This window comes from Sander lucioperca, chromosome 19 (genome assembly GCF_008315115.2).
Source record: "Sander lucioperca isolate FBNREF2018 chromosome 19, SLUC_FBN_1.2, whole genome shotgun sequence".
In the NCBI taxonomy this organism is placed as follows: Eukaryota; Metazoa; Chordata; class Actinopteri; order Perciformes; family Percidae; genus Sander; species Sander lucioperca.
Window position 1 is genome coordinate 26,213,711 of NC_050191.1, and position 22,906 is coordinate 26,236,616.

At 43.1% G+C, this 22,906-nt stretch overlaps 1 protein-coding gene across 1 annotated transcript; it reads left to right on the forward strand.

The window, feature by feature from the left end:
• The first annotated feature begins 1,138 nt into the window (after nt 1-1,138).
• Nucleotides 1,139-15,485, forward strand: amd1 (adenosylmethionine decarboxylase 1). The gene is made up of 9 exons (XM_031285632.2): nt 1,139-1,455; nt 5,697-5,783; nt 7,324-7,450; nt 7,599-7,701; nt 8,665-8,707; nt 10,455-10,599; nt 12,759-12,851; nt 12,949-13,104; nt 13,693-15,485. Exons 1-9 carry the CDS (start codon nt 1,343-1,345, stop codon nt 13,834-13,836), a joined length of 1,011 nt encoding a protein of 336 aa, XP_031141492.1. The 5' UTR covers nt 1,139-1,342; the 3' UTR covers nt 13,837-15,485.
• The last annotated feature ends 7,421 nt before the right edge of the window (nt 15,486-22,906 follow it).

Consider the following 22,906-nt stretch of genomic DNA (forward strand, 5'->3'; position numbering starts at 1 on the left):
GTTTGCCGCCTTGAAAGCGGGGAAGTAGGAAACTACAACCCGCGTTTCTCGCTGTGGTTTGGTGCTCTTTGCGTACTCATGAACGCTGGTTTGGATTTCATGGTGTACAAACAGTGCTGTTGTTCCTTCAAAGTATATAAACTAGGCTACTTTATAGTGTTCAGATATATATTAAGAAATATTTTTATAATCCCTGAACTGTTAGTGGCGTTAATTTCATAGCATATATACCACTTATTATCAAGGTAATACAACAAATACATTACATCTTTACAGAAAATAAATTATTCCTTTGAAAATACCGTTGTGTTTTATTTATTTAAGGTGTATGCTAAATTGACAGCCAAATTGCCAACGCCCTATTGGCACCTTCATTTTTTTTAATCAAGAATGGCAATTTCCAAAGCAGGATCTAACACATATGTGTTTTTATTTGGTTGCTAAATGGAGTTACTTATATAAACGTGTGCATTTACAATGATAATGCTGATAAAAAGCAAATGATCGTTATATGTTTTCTTCAACTGCAATGGGCCTAACATGCTCATTTTATAGCAGATATTTCTATTCTATGTGTAGTAGGCTAATATTATTTTTACCTATAATTCGAAGTGAAAAATGTGTTTTTTGTTAATGTCAACATGGAGTACAAACAATAAATGAATACATTATACATTAATAATACATGCATTACGACCGTACAATGGTACATGGCAGGAATAAAATATTCACACATGTAATTCATATGTACACAAGCAAAACGTAGAAGTATTTGTTTACATAGAAATTTGCCTAAGCATATTGGAGCTCTAAAATACAGTTTTTATGCGATACATGGGTAAAATAGTCCCACGTTTTTTAAATAGGGACTTACATGAACATCACTTACTGGCTTATAATCATAATATACTTCTAAAATGTATTGTGGTCTGTACTGTGATCTAATGTGTTGGTTTGTACAGAGCTACAGTATGGCACTCCGGACATCACTGGAGAAAACCTCTGTTTTTTCAATGAGTGATCGGGTCCTGAACCAATCACATATCATAAGCCAGAGCCCTGCGACCTGATTGGCTCAACGCAAGACTGACGTAAGTGTGTCTCTCACATAAATTCACCGCGCCGTCTCCATTCAGTGCTCTACACAGTATGGCCGGCGATATTAGCTAGCACTCGCTAACGGTATTCTCTGCAAAAGGGAAGACGGTAACTCAAGAAAATCACCACCTGGATTGCTTAAAGGACTGTACCTCAATAAATTATAACCGATCTAAGAAGGATTAATCAAGTTGTAAACATTACAACCGAAGTTTAATATTTGTTGTTGGGTGTCTGTTGTCTCATGATGGAGGATAACGGTGCACATTTCTTCGAGGGGACCGAGAAGCTGTTGGAGGTGTGGTTCTCTCGACAGGATGAGACCAAAGGAACCGGGGACCTCCGTACTATCCCGAGGTTTGTGTCTTTTAATGTCTCCGGTGTCAGCCCCTTAGCAGCAAAAGGAAACGTGGACTAAAACGCAGGGCACATGCTTGGCTTATTCCCGCAATTCGTTTGTGACATGTAACCAGTTGTAAATGGAATGTGAATGGAATTTGTTTTCCAGAGGTACTTTCTTCTCTGTATTCATGAGTTCAGCCTCAGTTAGCTAGCTAAGGGAAGGGAGCCAAAGTCTGACAACAGAGCTCACTACCATGGTCTAGCTAACTAACTAACACCGTCACTCGAAAATGGCCACCTCCCCCTTTTAATAGTGGTACTTCCAAGCTGAGTCATTCATTCATTACCGAGCAAATAACGTTATATTATAAATACAATCTTGGCATGATCCCTCGTCCGTTATGGAGAGCGATAGATCAATGATACGACGTGAGTGTTCAAACCTATAACTTCCTCTGTATCTTAAAAGCATGTTGGCAACCCGTTTGTAGCTAACGGTTAGCTGACTCTAGCTAGTTCCTCGGAGAAAAATATGACGTTATTCAGCAGTCTTCTGCTGTTTTGTTATTCGTACCACGGTAGCGTTTTAATTTGAAGGCTCTACTTTCATTAGTGTTATTTGTTAGCTTGCTTTGGTGCCAACATTAGGCGGTCTGGATAATTTTTATCCCTATCGGTGCACACGCGTTTTATTGCCCCCGCATTGGTGTTGGGACGTCGTTTGATTACATCACAGTGCTAGCTACACCACGCTACTGTTTTTTTACGAAGCCCACTGGGTATCGATTAAATTGCGTTGTATGTTTGTTGTGCTGTAAATGGGGAGGATATTTTTTTCTGCGTCATTCAACAACGAAGGGGGTGGGGGTCCCTGAAGATGTCAAGCATATGGCCCGTCGTCACCGCGTGTTGCTTCGGTTGCAGCGACACAGGCTGCCAACACGGACACATGTTAGTTTCTCGTCAACCAGATAGTATATGTATTATAAAGAGACGAGTGGTTGCTGCACATTTTACATCCCTATAATTACAGAGACATTAAGTCGCCAGTGGGTGTTGTGGGTTGAGACTCCTTGACTGATGTGAAGGGAAGGTGATGCTTTTCGGTTAAGGTTCAGCTCGCTCCGCACACGGTCACCCACTGCATGGCAGCCCCAAGACCACGCTCGACTGAAATGGCATGCAGTCCATGTTCTGGTCACGTTCCCAGCCATGTATGCATCCTCCTCCCTTCCCTCTGATTGGTTAGAGGGTCTCCCTACTGTGATTTGCTTAGAGGCACTTGGCTGCATTCAAAGAATAGGCTATGTCTGGGTGATAGGACATTCAGAGAAATGAAGGTGAATGGCTAAACAGGCTGCTGTTCTTTTATTCAGCTCAACACAATCCATTTGTTACTGTGCCTCAAACAATGAGGCACTTGTGCCAAGTAGAACAAAGTCTACAACAACAAAGTGGGCAGCCCACTGTGTCCCCCGGCTCTGGGGGGTCTGCCTGGCTGAATTCAAGTTGCTACAGCACTAACTGGAGGTCCGTCTCTTTGGAGCTGCCATTTGCTTTCCTCCCAGCGCAGTAGTCCCCCAGCGTTGGGGAGTGAGGCAGAAGGATCATAGGGTGTGCTAGCTCACTGCTTCCCAACCTTTTTTTTGGTCTGAGGTACCCCCACAGCCTTGTCCAAAGAACTCACATACCCCATTATTGATTCCAAATGTATGACACTATTCATTACAGAAAAGTGGATATTGTTAATTCTTTCGTTTAGTTGAACTGTCAATATTAAGCTTGGTTTGGTCTGCAATCGTACTACTACTTGGGGTGAAGCTGAATGTTTCAACAGTTTGTCCATTAACATTACTGTACTTGTTAGCTAACTATTTTAACGGTTTCTCCATTACTTTTAGCTAATCATTTGAACTGTTAAGTCATTACTTTTGGCTACATGTTTAAACTTCTGTGCGCGCAAGCTAACTAGTTTTCACAACCCTGCAACATGTAGTGTTAAGGTGTTACAGTTGACTTATTTATATATCTATCACATCATATTTTTTTCTCCAATCTTTCCACATACCCCTGGCATCTGCAGAAGAATACCCTGGGGTACAAGTAACCCTCCCTACACTACCTAGTAAATTTGTCTGATTTGTGGTCTGATAAACAGTAAATTTAATGCACTACTCCATATAGCTTTTTTTTCTACGGAAGGGCATTCTTGTAACCCACGAGCCAATCATAACAGTCAGTGTTCATGTGCTTAAGGCTACTGCGTGAAGTACACCTAGTAGTAAAATTCAGTATACCGGTCCAGTGGTTGGCATAATATCAAACCTGTGGCAAGGTTCAAGGCTAAATCTGCTTGCGCTGTTTGTGGCTGGGTAAAAAGAGGACTGGCATTAATTTACAGCCAGAGGGCAGATTAAAAGCTCAGAGGGACACTGTCAGTGGATCAGGCTCGCTGGACGTCAGCCAATGTCCAAATAAGTCCACGAGGGTTATCTGATTCACAAATGTGCAGCTCGCTTACGTTGCCTCCGCTGTCCTTCCTCGGGACTCTGCTGCAGATTACAGTCTGCTTCTAGTGATTGTCAAGCAATTACTCCGGAAGGCCCGGTAATGATCTCACATTACACGCTTCAAATTGTGTTCCCTTCACTGTCCCCATGGCTCTGCTGCTAAATGTTAGTCATGACATCTTCAAACGGCAACAAAAGTAGCCAAACTTCCATAAATGTGTCATGTTGGTAAGCCACGGCTCCCTGTCTTTTGGGTATGGATGAAAGCTCTCTGGTAGCGTTTAGTAAAGTGGTCCTTTCCTAGAGACCACTCTTCCTCTTTGAGGAAAATCTGATCCTGCTGAGCGACCAGAAATAGCCTGTGGTGTACATTTCACACTGAAACGGGAGCTGACCCTGGTCTCCAGTAACGTCCTTCTGGTATGAAGCTGGGCGTCCGGCATGTTGAAACAGCTCTCTAATCAGGGAGGGGGGAAAAAGGTATCATAACATTCTGAATAAGTCATACCTGAGCGCCCCGCATCATACCCGGAAAGCCACACCCTCTGGAGGGGAAAACGACTCTCCGCTCTCCGTTGACTTGTATTGCGTAAGATGCCTCATTGTCAATTCCGTCTGCTCACATACAGCAAACATCTCCTCACTATCCGCTAGCTGCCTGTCCCCTGAACACACTGTAAAAAACATCTCACTATCTGCTAGCTGCCTGTCCCCTGAACACTGTAAAAAAACATCTCACTATCTGCTAGCTGCCTGTCCCCTGAACACACTGTAAAAAACATCTCCTCACTATCTGCTAGCTGCTTGTCCCCTGAACACACTGTAAAAAAAAAAAAAAAAAAAACATGGTCTCTGTAGACAGCCCAGGCTCCACAAGTGGCAACAAAAACAAACCGTGCCAACCTGCACCACCAAACATAAGTCTTCCAGCCAATAACCGACAAGGACGACTTGGGGGTGGGAGTTTGGGGGGGTTAGTGTGCGGAAGGGAGGGGACGGGATGAGGAGGAGGCAGGAGGGGCGAGCTGAAGTGTCGTCACCTAACATCGCTTAGAGCACCTTTTCAGCTAATGCACGTAACATCGGGCATATCATTAGGTTAGTGTGAGGATCCCACAGTCTGCCCAGGCTGTGCTTCCTCCTGGACATGCAGAAGCAGCCCTCCTGTTGCCGAGGAGAGCGCTGGATGTGTTGTCTGCCCCAGCTTGTGGGGCAGACAAACAACCCAAAGACGGGTCTATTCCATATCCATTTGAGGTTATTGTTTGTTTCCCTGATATTCCCCATAGCACCATTACTTTCCATTAAGGGAATCCCTTCCTCCCTGTTATGACTGTAGAGGAGTGTGCTTTCCTTATTCAAAGATATGGTCAAAACAACTCCACTTACTTTCCAGTGTGTGTGGAAAAATTAGTGATTCACTTCCACATTGGAAACCAGTCTATACAATATTTTAAACGAAGGTAGGGCTGTGCAATGAATCCACATTTTAAGTTTTGTTTTTTTTTTGTTGCAAGTAAACTCTCATTTTGTCCTGTGTGAGAAAAATATGTTCAAATGGGAAAAGTATCTAGGGAATTTTCACAGTTCAAGGTGTTTTTTCACCCAGTAATCATGTTAATCGGGATTTCGATATTGGCCAAAATGAGTCGTGATTATGATTTCTTTTTTCTCCCCATAATCGAGCAGCCCTAAACGAATGTCAAAGTGCTAATTGTTGCTTTTCATTTCTCTTTTTTATTTCAGGTTTGAGTGGGACAAACTTCTGGAGAATGTGCATTGTTTGATCATAAGTGTGACAAAGTCTGACAAGCAGGAAGCTTATATACTCAGGTGAGTGTCTTTACTTGCAGTCTGTCTCCCCTGTTTTCCTACTGATTTTAGAAGGCAGACAGGATTAGACAGCGGTCACCTGTAAGCCGCTTGCCACTCAGAGCACGTCTCCTCCTGGGCACATACGTTAACATGCTGCATAGCTTTGATTGGATGAATTCTATCCAAGAGGGATGTAGCAAGGAAACCCTGCCTCAACACTATCTGAAAGGTTCACAAGCTCCGTCTGTGGCCACAGTTACCGGACAGGAAAAAAAGATGCATTCTGCTGTGCTAATGTAAAAGAATCGAACCATGGCAGATGAAACAAGTTGTCATGGCAACCGGGAAGTGATTTCACTCTTTATCACAGTCGAAAACAACTGCAGCTGCATGTCAAGGCTAATACAGACTGCAAGCAGTATGCCACGAATGACCCATAACCATGGTGTCAACAAACATTTTATCATTGCATTTGCAATCAATCATGTATGAAATCAACATGCATGATATATGTTCCCACTAATATTTTGACAGATGTTGTATGACACATTCTTGATGCACTCTGGGTATTTAAGATAGCGACTCTTTGTGTCTTATCGTAGATCTGAGGAAGATCATTAAAATCCTTTTTAGCTCGAGCTTTCTGGTTTGCACATCTACTTGTTCTTTCTATGGCATTGCTTAGATCCAGCGGCAGCCATCCCATTGGGCACTAGGGATGTGTGTGGCTGTGTCTCATTCAGCATACTTCTGTCAGTACACTGCTAATGTGCACTGACCACTTACTGCCATAGTTCCCACTTTCGATGGTTGGTATTGTCCCAAAAGGAACACTTATGTTGAACCACTTACCACTTGAAATGACGAGCGGGATGAGCGTGACGGACGCAACACATGGCAGCTGATTGGATGAACATGTCACGTGGGTCTGGCTGCTCCCGAATTTCAAAACCGACCATAATGGTGGCTCGTTCGGAATACGATCTCGTATTTTATGAAAATGGTTCACCGAAACATGTTTATGAAAACATATTAAGCGAGAAATGGGCCATACAGTTACTGAAACTGTCTTTTTTTTTTTTGATTGGGTACTTTCAGTGCACTGACTTTTTATGTTATCTACGCTATATAAAATAAAAAAAACTTTTAGCTCCTCCTGCTGACATCAAGTGATCTACTGTATGTCCATTCCCTGTTAATATGCAGGATTCAGGAGTTCAGAGAGAGAGAGAGAGAGAGAGAGAGAGAGAGAGAGAGAGAGAGAGAGAGAGAGAGAGAGAGAGAGAGAGAGAGAGAGAGAGAGAGAAGAGAGAGAGAGAGAGAGAGAGAGAGAGAGAGAGAGAGAGAGAGAGAGAGAGAGAGAGGAGAGAGAGAGAGAGAGAGAGAGAGGAGAGAGAGAGAGAGAGAGAGAGAGAGAGAGAGAGAGATGAGAGACAGTGAGAGAGAGAGAGAGAGAGAGAGAGAGAGAGAGAGAGAGAGAGAGAGAGAGAGAGAGACTGGGTGAATAGTGTGAGCACAGATGTTTTACACCTCTCTTGTACTTCTTTGCTTTCCACAGTGAGAGTAGCATGTTTGTCTCCAAGAGACGTTTCATTTTGAAGACATGCGGAACCACCCTCTTACTGCAAGCACTGGTGCCTCTGCTGGAACTCGCCAGGGAGTACTGCGGCTTCGATGCCATCGAGGTAGGGCGCATGCAGCATTTGAATATATGGAAAAACATTCTCATCAGAGACTAAAATAAATTTAAACAAAAGAGAAATGCCTGTAGCTATTACCAGATGCCTGTGGCTGTTCATCTCTCACATTTTTCTGTGGTTCTTTTTTTTGCAGAATTTCTTCTACTCCCGCAAGAACTTTATGAAGCCAACCCATCAAGAGTTCCCTCATCGAAACTTCCAGGAGGAAGTGGACTTCCTCAGCCAGATTTTCCCAAGTACGTTACATTACAAAATCTTAGCACTGTCCTCCTTTTTACGAAATGCTCTGAAAAAGCATTTGAAAGAAATCGAAATGGTACAACACCTCCAGAATGTCTGCTGTGTGACTAGGAAGGCTGGCGACGTTAACTTGTGCTCTACAAATCCAATAGACGATGCATGCATTTCCATATTCGAGATTGTGTCGGGTGAATGGTAGTCTATAGTAGAGGTGTGAATCTTCAATGATCTCCCGATTCGATTATGATTATCATGTCGGCGATAGCCACGTAGGATATTTAATTCATAGCTTTTCAAGCTTCAAAAACCAAACATTCTGCAGTGCTCTAATACTAAATAAATTGGATACATAAAACTACAGCACTGAGCACATGGCACTTCCTGAATGTGCAAAACAGAATATGTAAACAGAAAGGTTGTTAGGCCTACATTAAATTGTAAACCGAAATAATCGATTATGGCCCGGCCAATTATTGATCGATATTTGCTTAATTTCAACACCCCTAGTCTATAGCCACGACTTTCCCCTTCCGGGATTGCTCCAGTGCCCCCGGAATTCTGCCAGATGTCCCTCTTTTCGGCCGGATGTCCATCACCTTCCGCTTTCTTTGTGTTGGAGTTCTAAACTCCAGTGGATTTATTAGGACTATGGCTTACTGCTCCGCAGGGTAAATTCAGACCGCTAGCTAGACTATCTGAGTTTTCTGTTGCACGACTAAAACAACTTATGAACTTATCACCGTGGCTACATCCAGTGCTTAGCACCGCCCAAGACGATTGTGATTGGTTTAAAGAAATGCCAATAAACCGGAGCACGTTTTTCTCCCATCCCAAAATGCTGTGTGGACTAGTCAGACCTTCCTCCGCAGCGCTGTGGAGGAAGGTCTGGCATTGCCAGACTAGGTGAACGGTAACCATAAAACTAAACATTCAACAAACTTTCTTTTTGCATCTTCCAGATGGTGCAGCCTACTGTATGGGACGTTTGAACTCTGACTGCTGGTAAGCATCACACAATGTCCCGTACCGGTTGAAACTTCATGTGTTGCTAAATACTGTAGTATAAAGTAGTACTGAATTGCGCTCTCCACTGATTTTTATCCTTGAAAGATGTTGCAGCAATGTTCTCGTTTCTCTCTGAAGTGGCAAATAAATAACGGAGACTAGAGATCACAACACCTGCGACGCCAAGTCAGCCCAGGGGCATAACGTTTGGGCATAAACCTTAACTACACACCTGTAAAGTTTCTGACTGCATCCTGCATGGTTGAGACGCTGTCGTGGTGACAAATTGTGGCTGGCATAAAACACCTGGCAAAGTAGTCAAACCTGCCTCACACACACACACACACTGACTCACAAGGTGAAAACAATAGCAGCAATGCTGTCACGTCTTGTAAAAATGAAAAGGCATCGAATTGTAGAGTCTTTTGCGTGGCAGCATTTCAGCCACAGCAGGATACTGCTACATGACATGTTTTTAGCTCAGATCACGACAATCATGAGTTGGGATGTAAAAAGGTCAGGTCTGTTCTTCAGGGATTTCTGCTTGTATGACAGCTCTTTGCAGACCTCCTTTGCGGTCTTGTAGAGGTGTGACGAGATCTCGTCTCGCGAGATTAAAATGTGACGAGACTTCTCGTAGAGGTAAAAGTCGCGATATCGGTCTCAAGTACAGAGCAGCCGCCAGTAGAGGCTAACCTGGTTGGTCTTATAATTCATCTGTATCTGAAGTCTCTTTTATATAGGCCTTAGTGGTCCCCTAATACTGTATCTGAAGTCTCTTTTATAGAGACCTTAGTGGTCCCCTAATACTGTATCTGAAGTCTCTTTTATATAGACCTTAGTGGTCCCCTAATACTGTATCTGAAGTCTCTTTTATATAGACCTTAGTGGTCCCCTAATACTGTATCTGAAGTCTCTTTTATAGAGACCTTAGTGGTCCCCTAATACTGTATCTGAAGTCTCTTTTATATAGACCTTTAGTGGTCCCCTAATACTGTATCTGAAGTCTCTTTCCTGAAATTCAGCCTTGGTGCAGAATTACAGCCACTAGAGCCAGTCCCACAATGAGCTTTCCTTAGGATGTGCCATTTCTGTGTCTGTAGCTTTAAATGCTATTGAGGAGGAGAGAGGGGGGGCAAGGTGGGGGTGTGGCCTTGACCAGCTTGCAGCCACGGTTGTAGCTCTATTTCCTCATGGGTGGGCCAAATTCTCTGGGCAGCTGTGGGCGGCAGGCAAAGCAGAGAAAGGGGAGGTAACATTTCCCATTATGAGTCATAAGGGGAAGATTCTAGATTGGCCCATCTGAGCTTTAATTTTCTCAAAGCAGGATACCCAGGGCTCGGTTTACACCTATCACCATTTCTAGCCACTGGGGGACCATAGGCAGGCTGGGGGAACTCATATTAATGTTAAAAAACCTCATAAAGTGACATTTTCATGCCATGGGACCTTTTTTAATGATATTAAACAAAGAGAAATGTTCTTTGCGCATCCTAAAATGGTCATAAATCAGTACAAGAGCAGCCTACTTCCTTGTTTACTGCTGCAATGCAACACTTGGTTACCTTGGTTCTCTGAGTAAAGACTATTTTTCCAGTCATATTTCTTAAGTGAAGTTTTCTTTCAAATAGTGTTGTTCTCGTGAACCCAATCTAGTGTCTCGCCTCGTGAGCCGAGTGTCTCGTCACACCCCTACTGTCTTGTCATAGTTCTGCTCAGTGATGTAATAAATGACCTCCGACAGGTACCTGTTTACCCTGGACTTACCAGAGTACTGGCAGAACAAGCATGCGGATCAGACGCTGGAAGTTCTGATGAGTGACCTCGATCCAGCCATTATGGACCAGTTCTATATGAAAGATGGTGTTTCTGCAAGTGATGTCACTCGTGTAAGTAGACTCTTACCATCGTGTGTGTGTTATTTGTTTCAACAGGCATCGGCGCACACAGCTCTCCAGTGTTGTGATGGGATTAAGTTTAGGTCTGGTTAGGCTAGTGGCTGGACATTAGAGTCGGATCGATTTCCAGTTTTGGTTTGGTGAGAGAGACTAAACCAGTTTGCTTGTATGTAAACCGATGACACCTTCTGGGAGTGGCAGTAGCTCAGTCCGTGGGGGGGAGGGGGTTGTTAGGTTGGGAACTGGAGGGTCTGCAGTTCAAGTTCCCATACAGACCAAAGTATGTGTGGATTAGTAGCTGAAGGGGTGCCAGTTCACCTCCTGAGAATCCCCATTAAGTGCATGAGCGTGTATGTATTTGAAGCCTGTGCATAATGTGTGGGGGGGAAAAACTACCAACAGAGTGGAAATGTAAATGTTCTCCTTGCTGGATCAATAAAGGAAAAAGAAGAAACCTTTTAAAAAGTAGCTTACATAAGCAACCTGTGTCGACGCCGTCACAGCGCTAAATCCAACTTGTATTGCAAGCGGTGCAATTTTTAACTTTTTCAGTGAAAGGCCTTTCTTAATAGTCTTTTATAAATCAAGTAATGCCTTTCTTAGTAGTCTTTTATAAATCAAGTAGTGCCGTAGCGTCCACACAAGCTACATTTCCTTCACCCCGGCCATGCATGGACATGGATGTAATAAGAAATAGCTTCAATGTAGTAAACTCCTTTTGCCATGCCGCTGTAGTTTAGCTTGCTAAATTTATTTGGGGGCTAACATTAGCTTTAGTGTAGTGAAGCTTCATTTAATGTAGAGTAACTGGTAGCTTAGCTCACTAAACTTTCCAAATAGCTTGGCCAACACTGCTAATATGACAACGCCATTAACATAAGGTTACGTTTGTCAGCAGTTTGCTGCCAAGCGGCGCTATGAAGGAGATCACGTTTCAGTAGCGGTGGGAGGGGGCAACGGCGCACTCTTGTTTCTTTACCAGAAAGTTCATGTGCTTTTGGAGGGGGGGGGGTGACAAGACGTTATATGGCAGTTAGTCTCGCACTGCCAGCCAGCTCTATCTCCACAGCGCTTTAAAGGAACACGCCGACTTATTGGGACTTTGTGTTATTCCCCGTATCCCCCAGAGTTAGATAATTCCATACATACCCTTCTCATCTCTGTGCGTGTTGTAACTCTGTCTGACGCCCCCACTGCTAGCCTAGCTTAGCACAGATCCTGGAGGTAATCAGTTCCAACTAGCCTACTGCTCCCAATAAGTGACAAAATAACACCAACATCTTCCTATTTACATGTTGTGATTTATAGAGTCACAGCGTGTACAAATAACAAGGTCACATGAGACACAGCCATCTTCTAACCGTATACATACTGGGAACTATTTTCTCAGAAGGCGAAGCACTGCTATTTCTGCTACTTGGGCGGAGGGATTTGCTCGCAGCACCTGAGAAGCCCCGTGGTGAGGAGCAGAGAGTAACAACGCTGCTTTTCAGGTGTTGCGCTAACCTCCAGTATCTGTGCTAAGCTAGGCTAGCAGTGGGTGCGTCAGACAGAGTTACGACACGCACGGAGATGAGAAGGGTATGTATGGACTTATCTAACTCTGGGGGATACGGGGAATAAGACAAAGTAAATAACTCGACTAATAAGTCGACGTGTTCCTTTTTAAGAACGGCAACACACACAAAGCCAAAGTAAACCTGATATCCGGCATCATCCTGGACATTTTCCAGACTAGTGTCAAAAGAATACTAAAACTATGCCGCCGGGTTGCCCTGGTAGCTCCATGATTGATGATTCCAACCCACGGCCCTGCTGCATGTCCCCCCCCCCCCCCCCCTCTCTCTCTTCCCCCCTCCCCCATTTCCTGTCTACAGCTGTCCTGTCAAGTAAAAGCCCCAAACAATATAACAAGACTGCACTGCTAATATGGCAACATTTTGGATTTGAATCTGATAAAATAGGTGAGCTGAGAGAGACGAGGTGTAAACACTGCCAGCACCGCACTCTCCATTATGGACCAAACCGGTTTCAATGTGTTTACACAGGCCCGAGCCTTTCAGACATGAGCTCACGTGGAAGGTTAAAGAATTGGGACTGATGGTTAATTACTGATTACATGTTGACCGTTTTTCTGTCTCTTGTTGCAGATGAGTGGAATTCGTGACCTGATACCAGGTTCTGTGATCGACGCCACAATGTTCAACCCTTGTGGATACTCAATGAACGGAATGAAGACTGACGTGAGTGTCTCGCTTTTCCTCTTATCTGTCTTGCCTTTCGTCTCGCCTCCTACTTGAAACATTTCTGGAATGTGGCTCTGCTCGTTGTCTTCTCCAGGGAACGTACTGGACCATCCACATCACCCCGGAGCCTGAGTTCTCCTACGTCAGCTTCGAAACCAACCTCTCCGAGACCTCGTACGATGATCTGGTCAGTAAGGTGGTGGAGGTGTTCAAGCCAGGGAAATTTGTGACCACGCTTTTTGTCAACCAGGTATGTTTTTGTTTTAAAAAATATAAGCTCGCTTTCATTCAGAGCAGGGGCGGATCTACCGGGGTGGCATAGGGTGGCAAATGCCACCCTAAAAGAAAGCCTTGCCACCCCAGTTGGCAGCAACAAATTAAAGGTTATGGCAAATTTGACAATTTACGAGCGCGAATTTCCAATGTCCGACTGCAGTGAGTGCAGCACGAGATGACGCCAGAGCGGCAAGAGACTGATTTGTATGGCAAGCACTTTTAACATTTAAAAGCTAAGTTTGACTATCCGGAATTAACATTATAGATATCAACAACGTCTTTCTGACTAGTCCTAATTACATTTTGGATAGTTGGAAATGTCATTCAAGATATCTGTAACGTAATTGTGACTAGTCGAAACGACAGAGATATCTATAATTCAGTTTTGACTAGCCATACGTTGCCACCCCTCAATCAATTCCTGCCCCCCTCTCGCCACCCCATAAATACTTTTCTAGATCCGCCCCTGATTCAGAGGGATTTTTAATGGAAGTTGTCACTGAGTAAGTTCTCTTTTTGTCCTTGCCTTTGCCCCACCCCCACCCCCCCTCCCCCCTTGCAGAGCTCTAAATGTCGCAGCGTCTTTACTCCTGCCCAGTCGATGGAGGGCTACAAGCGCCTCGACCGCCAGTTGGCTCAATTCAACGATTACAATTTCGTCTTCACTAGCTACGCCAAGAGCCGCCAGCAGAACCAGCAGAGCTGAGGGTTGAGGATGAAGAAGAGGCGTAAAAAGCGAGGCGGCCGCCCGGGGCTCCCCCCCGGCGGCCGGCTTCACCCCCCCGTAGAGAGCTTGTCCTCTTCCTCCCCCCTCCTCTTCCCCTCCCTCCCCGCCTGCTGCTGCTGCTGCCGCCGGTCCGAATCCCCCGGTGCTGGCGCGGTCGCGAGCCCTAGTTTATCCTCCACTTTGAGTTGTTCGCACTGTTGTACCCGTGACTTAGATCTCTTGCATGGAAGCTCTTTTCTCCGTTTCGATATCCTAGCTCACTCTTGCTGTGATCTTGAAGTGCATGTAGAGGAATTAGACGCGCTCTGTTTGAGGCTGTCCACCTGTGCCCAGTACAACGTTCCCTTCCTGCAGGTCTCCCCCCTCATCCCCCACAGACAAGGCTTCCGCCCGCACTAGGCCAGGGCCCTGACATGCTCAGACCAGTCTGCCTCTTAACCATCCCAACTCCGCCATTTCAAATTTGACCGGACCCCTCTCTGCCTAATCTACTGTCCAATTCCACATTTGGTATTTATGAATTGCTACCAATTTTTGAGTGCACTTAAAAAAAAAAAATTGGTTGCTCATGGTACGAAAACGAAGGTCAATCTTTCGTATAAGGTCTTGATTTAATGTGTAAGTCCCGTAAAGCTTTTTGGCCGTTCTAATGGTTGTCCTATTTGAGTTCCTTATACGTAATACTTGATGCTATTTAATGTTGCACTATTGGATAAAGATTTGCAGCTTATTGGTCAATGTAAAGTGCTCTAAAACAAAAACTTTCTGCTTTGCTGGGCTCCGAAGCTCACTCCCGTCAGCATTCATTCATTCATTTATTCGTGCTCCTCCACCTCGACAATCGGGTAGTCAGTGTGTTTCCCCAAATAGACAGCCTTTTTAAAAGTTGTATGTCTTGAAAATGTATGTTGGAAAATGGGTCTATGAATCATTTAAGACATTTTAACATGTGCACTTTGTTTCACCCAGGCTTTTTTTTTATATATATATATACAGCGTGCTGTATCTATAGGAAGCTTCTAGGTCTTAAACCCAAAGTCATATTTAGCACTCTAGTTTCCACATTCGCATGAAGTGGTTAAAATGTTTTAACTGAATGTAGCTCAGGCTGTGTAAAGCAGCGGTCTGTCCCCTGTCTTTCGAATGTACACGTCTCTAGAGAAAAGCCTGGACCAGGTTTGAGCTGAATGTACCACTCCAGTAGATAGAGCAAACCCACCCTCCTCTTCCATCACACACACACACACACACACACACACACACACACACCCAGCTCACAATGCCCTCTGCCGACCAGCCATTGTCTGGCTCTTAGCAGGTCTCTCCCTGCCAGAGTCAGACTGTCCGCTGGCCCCAGAACCGTGACACGGCGAAAGCCCGGCCCTCCTGGCCGCGCCCGCTCTGAATGGGAAATAATGAATCGGACACTTTTTGCTTAGTTGCCCAGCAAAGCGTTTTTCTTTTTCCCACATAATATCCATCCTCTCTCTGTCTCTTTCCGCCCCCATACAGAAATCTGTAAGCGCACAATAGAGGCCCACCAGTCTGAGCATGCCAGGGTGATCCCGGATCATTCCACATGTCACCGCTGCATAAACTGCCATTTTATTAAATTTATTGTGCCCAGACGTTTTTTGCAGTGAATCGGTCGAAAATGTGACTCCCCTAGCAGTTTTTTTTTTTTCTTTTCTTTTCTTTGTTTGGATCAATGCCCTTTTGTTCATTGTGTGGGGGGGGGGGAGATCCTGTGACACTATGGTGCATGTGACTACTAGTGCCGTGTTGCTTGACAGTGTAGTGTAGCGCCGTCTCTTCCTCTATTTTTTTTTTTTTTTTTTTGTCAGTAGGTCTGTGTGCTTCACCTTCCTCTTGTTTTACCAGCTGAAAGCGTATACCTGGTGTGTTTTGGTTTGGTGGGGACTGTTTTTTTTTTTTTTTTGTTTTTGTTTTTTCCTTCATCCTTTTTAGGGGTCGGGTTAACTTGTATTGATCTTATATTTCAAGTTGTGGACAAGTGCTGAAAGCAGGTTGGAGCGTCTATGATGCATTACTACTTTTAAACTTCTCTCCGCCTGCCGTTGAGTTTCCGTGGTGTTCACAATGCTTCTCCTGCCAGAGAACGCGGTTTTGAATTTAGAAGCGGAGAAGACGCGGCGGGAGGCGTGACCTGCTTTCAGCCCTGTGTGTTGCAATACTTCTTTCGAAATGTGTGCAATCGGCACCTATAGCAGCGCATGCATCACTTCAGGCTCTTGTTTCAGCCAGTTGGACCAGTAGATTAAGTTGGGATTAGTTGATGTAAGAACTAGCAGTGATGACACGCCTAGCTTTGTCTATCACAGCTTTTTTTGGAGTGGTTTCATTCTTTCCCTGAGGACCAATCTCTGCTCTTACATGAACTACTCTCAACTTGCTGTCAAAAGAACTCAAGTGATCCGCTATGACTGTTATAGGTCTTTTTTTTTTTTTTTTTTTTTTGTTGTTTAAACTTTTTTTTTTTTTTTATATATACATATATGAACTCACACATTTAAACTGTTCAGAAATACTGAAGAAGTTTTAACACCAACTGTTCTTGGATTAAGTACATTTTAACCTTGTTGGTGTGAATCATTATGCTTTTTTTTTTATATATATATACAGTGAACTCACAATGCATTTTTGCAGTTGAATGGCTATAGAATTTTATACAAAAATATTTTGTATTTTTGCTGCGGACCAATCTTTTTCTTTTTTTTTTTTTTCCTCTTCCCCTTTTTTTTGTCCAAATGTTTTATTTTGTTGTGAAACCAGTTTGTTCTGACGTTATGGGATGACCTTTTTCAAAGCTGACTAAAATCATGTATTTTATTTTTTTAAGTTTTCACTGTCCCTTCCTCTGAATCTTCTCTCCAGAGGAAGAGAAAGTGAAAGCCTTCCCCCGGGTCAGAGAGGGTGCAGTTGCAGGATGTACTGAAGGAGAAACTTTGCTGTTCTAGTTCTTTCTTTTGCTGTTCTTTGGATGGTCAAGATGTGCTAAATATATCTGTGCTACGAGCTTGATGCTTCAATAAAAGATACTTATCTGTGCAACTGTTGTGTTCTCTATTTGAAGGCTTTTAGGCATGAGCATTCAGGAACAAAGCTTGTCATTTCAGAGGATCCTCAACACATAAAACATACAAGCAGTATAGACCCAGGGGTGTCTAACTCAATTTCACTAAGGGCCACACTGGGAAATGAGAATCACATCAAGGGGTCAGACATGTAAAGTTTACTGACATGCTTTTATTTTATCGGGAAAAAGTCGAATATCTTTGACAGTATTATTCAATCCAGTCTCACGGCAGTTTGTGAAATGGTCACGTAATTTAATCTACTGATTCGTGTAAACGAACGTTTTTATATCTATTTTTCCGTGATGGTTTTTAAACCAATGTATTTCAATGGGAAGCATCTTTTGTGATCACAGCACGATTCTCAATGAGAAGATGACTTGGCTTTAAGAGCGACTACGGTAGCGAGTAGTATTTAAGCCCTGGTTGGGGTGGTGGATGGGTCAAACAACACAGGACTTTCACCCCGGAGACCAGGGATCCTGTCCCGCGTGTCACGTTTCCTAAACCCAACTGTCCCATTCTTTTCCTAAACCTGGGTTGTATTTTTGCATGTCTCGTATAGCTTTCTCACTTACAGTTTGGCCCCGCAAAAAGCTGAACTGGTTGAACTGAAACTGGTTCAGTGGGAATTTGTCAAAGAGTCTGGCAAATCTGCCAAATTCTGCTCAGTGTCACATAATTACAGTTTGATAAACTGTTTCCTGTCTTTTTGGTTTGGCGCACAACAAGGCGGGCCAAAATGTATCGTGAACCTAAGTGTTAACGCGGGCCAGATCAAAATTTGTGAGGGGCCTGATTCGGCCCACGGGCCTTGAGTTTGACATATGGTCTAGACCAGGGGTCTTCAAGGTTTTTAAACCAAGGACTCCTTAACTGAAATAGAGAAGGAGCAGGGGATCCCCTACTACTAATGTATAAAATGAAATTGCATATTAAACGGCCTACAATAAAGTGTAGGGTGGCCTAAAGCCTTTATATACCTTTTAGTGCATAGAATACTAAGCTATTAAAATAATTGTCTGCATAATTTTATAAATCATCTATTAATGTTACATATACATGTCTGGACACAATGTCCATCTGTGGATGGCTACCTTAGTGATTTTACCTATAGGCCAGTAAGACTCATCAGTGGAGATTTATATTTGCTAATATGTTGGATTCATGTTAAGACATTTAAAAAAAAAAATTAAACTTTCAAAAATTATTTTGGCTAATTAGACCTCTGCTCAGGTTGAAGGTGGGCCGGAGCTTTGATGGGAATTTATTACGTCACAAATTTCATCTACCAATAAGAATGATAAAGGTGTCATTTGTCCCGCCCTATGCAAAAAAGCTAACAGGAGGTTCAGGAAGGTGTCACTCAATCAGTCTAACCACACCCACACAGTCCTGGGAAGAGGTCTAATCAGACAGATTAACTGAAAACACGCCCCCCTGCAGTGACTCTGAGGACCCCTTAGGGGTCCCAGACCCCCTGTTGAAGATCCCTGGTATAGACCATCAAAAATTAAATGAAACACCCCAAAATTCTAGAAAAGTAATCATTCATTTTACCTGCGAAGAATGTTGTATGGCTTCCATATGACGTACAAGCATGCATCCAAGTTATTTTGGGGAAATTTGGTTGTAAGAAACCCATAACCCATAAACTTTAAAAAAGGGGCAAATTTGAGCCAAAGACAACACAAGGGTTAAGTAGAAGTACAGAGAAGTATTAGCAGTAAAATGTACTTAAAGTATCAAAAGTAAAAGTGCATATAAGGCAGCTGAATGCCCCCTGTCAGTCATATTATATTATTTGATTATTATGTATGGATTAGGCACATACTACGAAAACCAGTGTCAAACACCACCAGACAAGCTTGGACATGGAACCCTCCAGGGAAGAGGAAAAGATGCCAAACAAAGAGCACCTGGCGACAGGGTCTCCAGGATACAGCTGGTATCAGATGGAAAAGAAAGCTAACAGCTGAGAACTCTGGTGGTTGCTTGGCGGCAGCCTTCAGGAGGGGTGTGTCAGGCATAAGATAGTCTCGCATTGCCAGAGGGTCTGGCTAGTCCACACAGCATTCCGGGATGGGAGACAAATGTCCTCTGGTTTATTGACATTTCTTTGTGTGTCTGTAGCTATACACCCTCCCCTGCCGGTCTAGGCGAACGCTGCAACTCCTCACTCCCTAACTATAAGCTTTATCAAAGAGGAGAGTTTTAAGTTTACTCTTAAATGTGGAGACGATGTCTGCCTCCTGGACCCAGACTGGGAACTGGTTCCACAGGAGAGGAGCCTGATAGCTGAAGGCTCTGGCTCCCATTCTACTTTTAGAGACTTTAGGAACCACAAGTAGCTCTAAATTCTGGGAGCGCAATGCTCTAGTGGGACAATAAGGTACTCTCTTCAAGATGAGCTCTTCAAGATATGATGGTGCCTACAACACAAAGAAAGCGGAAGGTAACGGACATCCGTCCGTAAAGAGGGACATCTGGCGGAATTTCCAGCAGCACCGTTCGAATTGCAATCCCGGAAGAGGAATGTCGTAGATATAGACTAGGCATAAGGAGCAGAAAGCAGCTACTGTTGTAGCTGGTCAAAATGATGCAAATTTTAACTACTTTTTATACTGTTGCTATTTGCAAAGAAAGCTCCTGCACACTGTCTAACTTGCAAAAAATATATAAAGTTTAATAGTAGGCAACGTTTCGATACTAGACTATCTTCAGGCAAATGGTGTTACATCCTGAGAAGCCATCTTTTGTAGGAGGTAACTGTTTTTTGTGCACCAATCAACAACCACAAAAATACATAACATTCATTAACATATCCATACTATAGATAAAGCTTAAACTTCAATACAACCCCTCTATAGTAACCATGATAATATGTACAGTATAAATATATATCATACCAGAGCAATCTATAGTAGATGGATGTTGATTTCTGTATAATTAATTCACACAAAACAAATATGTGGAGCATTCATATTCGGGCATATTTCCAAAACCTGCTGGTACCTTATCCATTAATAGATAAATAGAGGAAAAATATTACAATAAACACAAGAGTCCTCACAAAAAATCATCGAAGGGCAATAACTTCATACAATATATTACTTTTTGTGTTAAATAACACTAAAATGTATAGGACTATACTGTTACTACTGAAATGTAGTGGAGAAAAAGTACAAAGTAGCATCGAAATGGAAGAAGTACTTTAAAATAGCACTGCAGTACAGCACTTTAGCAAATGAATCCAGTTCCCTTTTCACTGTGCCAAAAAAATTCATTTATGTAGCACTTTAAAAGCAAACAAGTTTGCAACAAAATGCTTCAGAACGACAAAAAAACATATGTATACAGGCATGAAATACGCCTATATACGTAGATGTGGTGGGAATATAAGGAGATTTACATAGAAACAAGTTGAAACACAAATTGAAATACATAAAATACAGGTTAAAACAGGAAAAACAGGGAAAAACAAACTAAACTAAACCAAACAATAGCCAAATAAATACACCCATAGGCGTGCAGGGAGGATGGGGGTGTTAAAACCCACCCCCAAAAACCTATTATAATTTTCTGTACATAAATAAAGTCATTTGCACCATAACTTAAAAGGTAATTACCATTTTTTTCAACCTGGACCCTTCTGTTTCCTATTATCTGAAAACTGTGCACAGCAAGGTTTTCTTTGTTGAAGTTTGAGGCAAGTTTATTGTCAGTGTACTGCACTTTATATTCTGTGAAAAAACATCTTCCCAGCCCTTGTCACATGACCAATTAATGATTCCATGATGACTATCCAATTTTTTGCCTTAAGAGCCCATAGGAAATGTGTATTGTATTTGGATACACAATTTGTTGAAAATAAAAACAAGTGAAATTAATAATAAATGTGATGTGTTTTACTTAGCAAAATTATATTGTGTTGTTCTATCCTATCCAATATTTCCTATATTTCTAAGCAGATTTTCTATGCTGTATTCCCATCAAAACATCAATGGTGCCAACAGTTGTCAGGTTATTTTCATGTGACATCAAATGAGTTTGCATACCCCTGCCTTTCACCTTCTTACAATACACAAGTGGTAGAATGTAACTAAGTACATTAACTCCAGTACTGTACTTAAGCACAAATGTGAAGTACTTGTACTTAACTTGAGTCTTTTCTTTTCATGCCACTTTCTACTTCTACTCCACTACATTCAGAGAGAAATATTGTACATTTTACTCCACTACATTCATCTGGCAGCTTTAGTTACTAGTTACTTTACAAATAACAATAATAATAATAATAATAATAATAATAATAATGCATTTTATTTATATAGCGCTTTACATGGTACTCAAAGACACTTACAGTACTTACAGTAAAACCAGCACATATAGCACATTAAAAACAGATATGCAATAAAACCAACACATAAAACAAGCATATTAAAAGCAATTAAAAACAATAAAACCAGTAACTACCAGGTGAGTAATGTAAGACTATTGTATGTGGAAGGCTAATCTGAAGAGGTGTGTTTTGATGAGTGTTTTGAATGTGTCCAGGTGAGTACAGTCACGGATGCGTATGGGTAGGGAGTTCCAGAGGGAGGGCGCTGCAATGGTGAAAGCTCTGTCACCCCAGGTACGGTGCGTGGTCCTGAGTGGTGGGGAGAGGAGGTTTGCGTCAGAGGAGCGGAGGTTACGGGGGGATTGTGGCGGTGGAGCAGGTCTGTGAGGTAGGAAGGAGCCTGGTTATGGAGGGCTTTAAACTGGATGCATTGGGAAACAGGGAGCCAGTGGAGGTTCTGAAGGATGGGAGTGATGTCTTGGAGTTTATTTAAGGCTTTTGCAGGTGAACCATAGAGGATGCTGTTGCAGTAGTCAATTCTGGAAGTGATGAAGGCGTGAATCAAAGTTTCGGCAGCAGAGAAGGTGAGTGATGGGTGGAGACGGGCAATGTTTTTGAGGTGAAAGAAGGCAGTTCTGGTTAATTGGTTGATGTGGTTTTTTAAAAGTGAGGTTGTTGTAGAAGATGACTCCCAGGTTACGGGTGTGTGGGGATGGAGACAGGGTGGAGTTGTTGACAGGGAGACCGAAGTTATGGGTGTTCTTTGTGAGGGATTTCGGACCGATGATGATCAAGTCGGATTTATTGTAGTTGAGTCGGAGGAAATTTTGAGGCGGGTTTAGGTGTAACGCAACGAGAAGCGACTGTTCAGTCTAAACAACATGGCGGCTTCCCCGGATGAGATGAGCGTAGCTATCGTGCAAGTTTTATCCAAATTAGAAAGTATTCCTTCACTGAAAGAAGAGCAAAAAACTGCACTGGAGGATTTTCTCGGAGGAAAAGATGTTTTTGCTCTTCTGCCGACTGGTTTCGGCAAGAGTTTGATTTTACGTTGATCTGATTGGTTGATTTGGCCCGTCTATCACCAACATAGGTGGTGATAGACAGATGGTTTATCCAATCAGCTATATTTTCGCCCCTTCCCAAAAGTTCTCCAACGGAAAGTTCCCAGATGGATATACCGAGCAAATGCGAAGCAATCCATCTGGCGGAGTCAGGTTAGGAGGCTGTAGCTGTGGTGATGGATTTGGTAGAAATGTAGATCTGGACATCATCGGCGTAGCAGTGGAAGTGAAGACCATGTTTCCGTATGATATTTCCGAGTGGCAGGATGTAAAGGATGAAAAGGAGAGGACCAAGCACTGAACCTTGGGGGACGCCTTGTGACAGAGGAGCAACGGAGGAGGTGCAGTTGTTGATGTGTATGAACTGTTGTCTGTTGGTGAGATAGGAACGGAGCCGGGAGAGTGGGGTGTCAGTGATGTTGCAGTAGGTTTCCAGTCGGGACAGGAGGATGGAGTGGTTGATGGTGTCGAAGGCTGCAGTGAGGTCGAGCATGATAAGAACGGTGAGGTGGCCAGAGTAAGAGGAGAGGAGGAGGTCATTGGTGACT

What these genes read in the sequence shown, in the direction of transcription:
- amd1 (XM_031285632.2), top strand. Translation starts at nt 1,343, where the DNA reads ATGATGGAGGATAACGGTGCACATTTCTTCGAGGGGACCGAGAAGCTG. An exon ending in GACCTCCGTACTATCCCGAG is followed by an intron (nt 1,456 to 5,696) that starts GTTTGTGTCTTT and finishes TTTTTATTTCAG; the next exon opens with GTTTGAGTGGGACAAACTTC. An exon ending in CCTCAGCCAGATTTTCCCAA is followed by an intron (nt 7,702 to 8,664) that starts GTACGTTACATT and finishes TGCATCTTCCAG; the next exon opens with ATGGTGCAGCCTACTGTATG.